This window comes from Pteropus vampyrus, unplaced genomic scaffold (genome assembly GCF_000151845.1).
Source record: "Pteropus vampyrus isolate Shadow unplaced genomic scaffold, Pvam_2.0 Scaffold271, whole genome shotgun sequence".
Taxonomy (NCBI): domain Eukaryota; kingdom Metazoa; phylum Chordata; class Mammalia; order Chiroptera; family Pteropodidae; genus Pteropus; species Pteropus vampyrus.
This window is the reverse complement of record NW_011889052.1, coordinates 1,291,210-1,295,730: the sequence shown is the minus strand read 5'-3', so window position 1 is coordinate 1,295,730 and position 4,521 is coordinate 1,291,210. Positions and strand designations below refer to the sequence as shown.

The following is a 4,521-nucleotide window of genomic DNA, read 5'->3' as shown; positions in this document are numbered from 1 at the left end:
CTACTCCACCCTTATGCCCAAACCCAAATCTCTGAACCCCTTCCAGGGCCTACGGGGACCTCCTGGAGATGCTGGCCCCAAAGTAAGTGCCTTTTAGGAAAGGTCAGGGATGAGGGGTGACACACTGGGACCCCTGTAGGGTTAGGGGAGGTGGGAGGGTCAGGAGATGAGTTCTTTCCAGGTCAGAGGTCGTTCGAGGAGGGATGGTCGGAGTTCGAAACACCTCTTCTGGGGTTCGATAGTCAAGGCCCCTCTCCTGTCCCTCTCCCCTCAGGGTGACCGAGGATTGCAAGGGGCTGTGGGTGAGGATGGAAAGAAGGTAAATGCAGCCTGGGGGGGCTCTCAGGGCCCTGGGGGTTCTGGAGCCAGACTTGGCTGCGACCCATTCTGTTTCATCAGGGAGAACGTGGAGCCCCTGGCCCAGTGGGACCCCAGGTGAGCCCACTGACCCCGATGCCAGCGCCTGCTGACCTGGACTCTGGGCCCCCTCCTGGCTCTGACTTCTTACCCTTGACCCCCACTGCCCCTGTCCCTTGACCCCTCACATGACTTTATTCCCGCCGATGCGGGTTCTAACCCTCAAACCCAGGGACCTGCTTTTAGCTTTCTGACCCTGCTGAACTGACCTTGACTTCCACTGACCTGGGGTTTGACCCCTCCTGCTGAGTTTGACCCCTGCAGGCCTAAATCCTGATCTTCTGTGACCACCTTCAGCCCTACCCTGGGTTTGCCATAATTGCCTGGCCCCCCGGATCAGCATTTCTGCTTCTCATCCCCAGGGGCTGCCAGGAGTTGCTGGGCCTCCTGGAGTCGAGGGTCCTGAAGTGAGTTTGTGACTGTGGTGGGACCCGGAGTTGGGCTTTCATCTTCCTCCTCCCCTGGGCTCACGCTGTCTCCACGTGCAGGGGTCACCAGGACCCACTGGCCGCCGAGGAGAGAAGGTGGGTCACGCATGGGCTGGAGTACAGTGTCCTTTCTCCTGTATCAGGGATTGTAATAGGTGGGACACGGGGACCTGGGTGGGTTCCTGGGTGGGTCTCTAACCCATCCCTGACTCTGTTCTTTCTCCGCAGGGGGAGCCTGGCCGACCTGGGGACCCTGGCGTGGTGAGTAAGGGGAGAATGGGGCTCTGAGCACAGTGCAGCCTCGTGAGCAGAAGTACTAACCTGGAAGCCACTGTCTCCATAACCCTGGGACCCGGGCAGGCTCGGAGCCAGCCCTCTGGGACACTCCTTGTGCTATAAAATGACTTCCAACTCCTGGCTGTGATCCCGTGACCCCATGACTGCCATACAGGTCATGAACTCCGCGTAACCCCTGCCCGGCTCTCAGTGGTGTCTCTGTGACCTCTGAGCGGAGACTGAGCTCTGTTACTCCCAGCTCTGTATAACCCCCTTCCCGATCCAGGCTGTAGTACGGTGATCCCCAGGCTGGGCCAAGCCGTGTCTGTCCCGTTTGTTTTCAGGGACCTGCTGGTGCTGGAGTCAAAGGAGAGAAGGTAAGTCCAGAGACAGTGAAGGCAGGCTGTTACAGAGTTGAGGTCAGGGTCATAGGGCCTGCCTGGAGGACCCTGGAGGTCATGAGGGTTGTGGCATGATTGCTGTGTGGTGGGGCCTGGGGCTGGTGCTGATGGTTTTTGTCACCTCTAGGGAGACATGGGGCCTGCCGGGCCCAAAGGAGCTATTGGAGTCAAAGGGGAGCAGGTGAGTGAAGGACAGTGTTTGGGGGGCAGGCAGCAGGTGCAGGTCATGCCCCCAGATTTCTGATTCTTCCACCCACAGGGTTCACCTGGCTTGGTTCTTCCTGGAGACCCTGGCCCCAAGGGAGACCCTGGAGTCCGGGTGAATAAATGTGGGGATGGGCAATGTGACAGGAGATGAGGTGGTGCTTGGGAGCCCCAACTAAGTCCTATCCCCTCTCCCTATGCCCTGCAGGGTCCCATTGGCCTCACTGGCAGAGCAGGACCCCCAGTGAGTACCTGTGACCTTGGGTAACACCAAGGTTTCTGGGGTGACCTTTCCCCAAGGGCTGGCTGCTATGTGCACTCTCGCCTCCTCCACAGGGTGACTCGGGGCCTCCTGGAGAGAAGGGAGACCCTGGGCGGTCCGGCCCCCCAGGACCTGTCGGCCCTCGAGGAAGAGACGTAAGAGGGCTGGATTGGGGTTGTCCTTGGGGATGGCGAGTAGAGTGTTGCTGGCACCACTGGGGGTCTTGGAACCAGGGCTGACTCTCATGTCTCACAGGGCGAAGCTGGAGAAAAAGGTGACGAGGGCTCCCCGGTGAGACTTTTTCCCACTGTGGTTTCTGACTCTTTACCCTTGAACTGTGATCCCCGGGCCGGGAGCTCCGCCACATCTGATCCCTCCCCAGGCGTCTTGTCCAGCTGGCGCCCAGGCCCTTTCCTGTCCCCACTCCCTGAGTTAGTCTGAGCCTAACTTACCTGCTCAGTGTGGCTTTCTCTCCACCACCAGGGTGAGCCGGGTTTGCCCGGAAAGACTGGCGAGCGTGGCCTTCGGGTAAGGCTTGGCGGGGAGACGTGAGGGGGTGATGGGAGACCTGGAGGAGGTGGGCATGAAGGTCATAGGACACTCCGAGGGGGGAAAGGGTGCCAGGGGGTGGGGAGGGAGGTGATGGAGAGCCTGCAGTGAGGCATGAAGTGAGGGGGAACTCTGTCGTGGCTTTTGGGGTCATGGGGGACCTGGAGCAGTGTAGGTGTCATGGGGGAACCTGAAAATGCTGAGAGGGTTTGTCTCAGACTGGCTGCTCTTCCCAGGGGGCACCGGGAGCTCGGGGGCCTGTGGGGGAGAAAGGAGACCAGGGAGATCCTGGAGAGGATGGACGAAACGTGAGTCCTGACCTCTGACCCCTGACCTTAACCTCAGCTTCAACTCCCAACCTCCGATTCCCAGCCCCTGATGCTGCCGCCCCGACCCTGAAATGCCGTACCCTCACGATTCTCATTTCCTGTGACCCCTTCGGCACAACCCCCAAAGGCCACCAGGATCCCCATGGGTCCTTAGGCTCCTTAGGGTCCTTCCAACGCTGTCAGAAACTGCTGCCTAAACACAGTGTCTCTGACCCTCTGATCTTCTGCAGGGCAGCCCTGGACCATCTGGACCCAAGGGCGACCGTGGGGAGCCGGTGAGTAGTGCCAGACTTCCGGGCTCGGGAGAGGCAGAGATTTCCGGTGCTCAATCTGGTCAGTGCCCACGTAAGAGGCTTGGAGGTCAAGGTGGGGAGCACTGACGGCCACCTCCAGGCCTGACCTGCCTTCTGGGGGCTGGCATTGGGGTGCTGCCGGGAATCTGGGAGGCCACACCTGAGCCATGCCCTGGGACCTCAGGACTCTTGTTAACAGTGATTATTTCCTTTCCCAGGGTCCCGCAGGCCCCCCTGGACGGCTGGTAAGAGTTGAGCGGGGTCTGGTCCTTTGTCATCTCCCTCTCCTGCCCCTGTTGGTGCCACACTGTGTCCCCTCATCCCTTCCACTGACTCCCACTTCTCCCCATTTCCCCCTGATATCTTCATTGATCCCACGACCCCTCACGGCCCTATCTGTCCTCACCAACCCATCTTCCCTTGTTGAACAATTCTTATCACTGGTTATCCCCCCACAGGTGGACACGGGACTTGGCGCCAGAGAGAAGGTATGAGGGTCAGTGGGTGGAGTGAAGCTGTGAGCATGGGAAGGCACCCCAGAACCCCGATGACAGGCTCTGCCTCGGGCGTGCCTGGAGCTCGAGTGCTGTTCCCTCAATCAGCTCATCTCTGCCACAGGGAGAGCCTGGGGACCGTGGACAGGAGGGTCCTCGGGGACCGAAGGGTGACCCCGGCCCCCCTGGAGCCTCTGGGGAGAGGGTGAGTGTGACTGGCCCCTTGGGGGGGGGTGCGGGTCTGGGAATCCTGCTCTGATTCCTTCCTTCCTGTCCTCAGGGCATCGATGGACTTCGGGGGCCCCCAGGCCCACAGGTGAGTGACACACCTTTGCCCCATTAGCTTATGCCCCCATCTTGCCCTCACCTTTCACTGACCTTGTTTCTCCCAGGGAGACCCAGGTGTCCGAGGCCCAGCAGGAGAAAAGGTGAGGGGGCGTGGCGCTTTCTGACTGTGGGCCATTTCATCCTTTAAGGCCTCTGAGCACTCTGTTCTCCTCAGGGTGATCGGGGACCCCCTGGCCTGGACGGCCGCAGTGGGCTAGATGGAAAACCAGGAGCCCCTGGCCCCCCTGGGCTGCAGGTGAGTCATGGTGGCCACTGCCTGGTCACGCCCCTTCCCAGGACCCCAGCCTCACCTGGCTCTTCTTGGTCTTGATGTGCCCTGGGGCCAGATAGGTCACCTGCAGCTTCTGGAGCCTCGCCTGGGTAGGGGAGGCACAGGCACTAGTGGCCCTGTCAGCAGGCAGTGCCTCTGACCCCAGGACCACTGTGGACTCCCTGACTTTGGGTCCTCCCTCAGGGTGCTACAGGCAAAGCCGGGGAGCCGGGGAGAGATGTAAGTATGGGGAACGTTATGGTGGAGGGC

At 60.6% G+C, this 4,521-nt stretch overlaps 1 protein-coding gene across 1 annotated transcript in view; it reads left to right on the top strand.

The window, feature by feature from the left end:
• Positions 1 to 4,521, top strand: part of COL7A1 (collagen type VII alpha 1 chain) — a 32,604-nt gene that overhangs the window by 12,639 nt on the left and 15,444 nt on the right. The window contains exons 44-62 of the mRNA XM_011375452.2: positions 780 to 824; positions 906 to 941; positions 1,074 to 1,106; positions 1,466 to 1,498; positions 1,650 to 1,703; positions 1,782 to 1,841; positions 1,935 to 1,970; positions 2,063 to 2,143; positions 2,244 to 2,279; positions 2,472 to 2,516; positions 2,774 to 2,845; positions 3,097 to 3,141; positions 3,378 to 3,404; positions 3,618 to 3,647; positions 3,778 to 3,858; positions 3,934 to 3,969; positions 4,046 to 4,081; positions 4,156 to 4,236; positions 4,456 to 4,491. Of these exons, the coding sequence (XP_011373754.1) occupies positions 780 to 824; positions 906 to 941; positions 1,074 to 1,106; positions 1,466 to 1,498; positions 1,650 to 1,703; positions 1,782 to 1,841; positions 1,935 to 1,970; positions 2,063 to 2,143; positions 2,244 to 2,279; positions 2,472 to 2,516; positions 2,774 to 2,845; positions 3,097 to 3,141; positions 3,378 to 3,404; positions 3,618 to 3,647; positions 3,778 to 3,858; positions 3,934 to 3,969; positions 4,046 to 4,081; positions 4,156 to 4,236; positions 4,456 to 4,491 (903 nt within the window). The remainder of the gene's footprint in view (positions 1 to 779; positions 825 to 905; positions 942 to 1,073; positions 1,107 to 1,465; positions 1,499 to 1,649; positions 1,704 to 1,781; positions 1,842 to 1,934; positions 1,971 to 2,062; positions 2,144 to 2,243; positions 2,280 to 2,471; positions 2,517 to 2,773; positions 2,846 to 3,096; positions 3,142 to 3,377; positions 3,405 to 3,617; positions 3,648 to 3,777; positions 3,859 to 3,933; positions 3,970 to 4,045; positions 4,082 to 4,155; positions 4,237 to 4,455; positions 4,492 to 4,521) is intronic.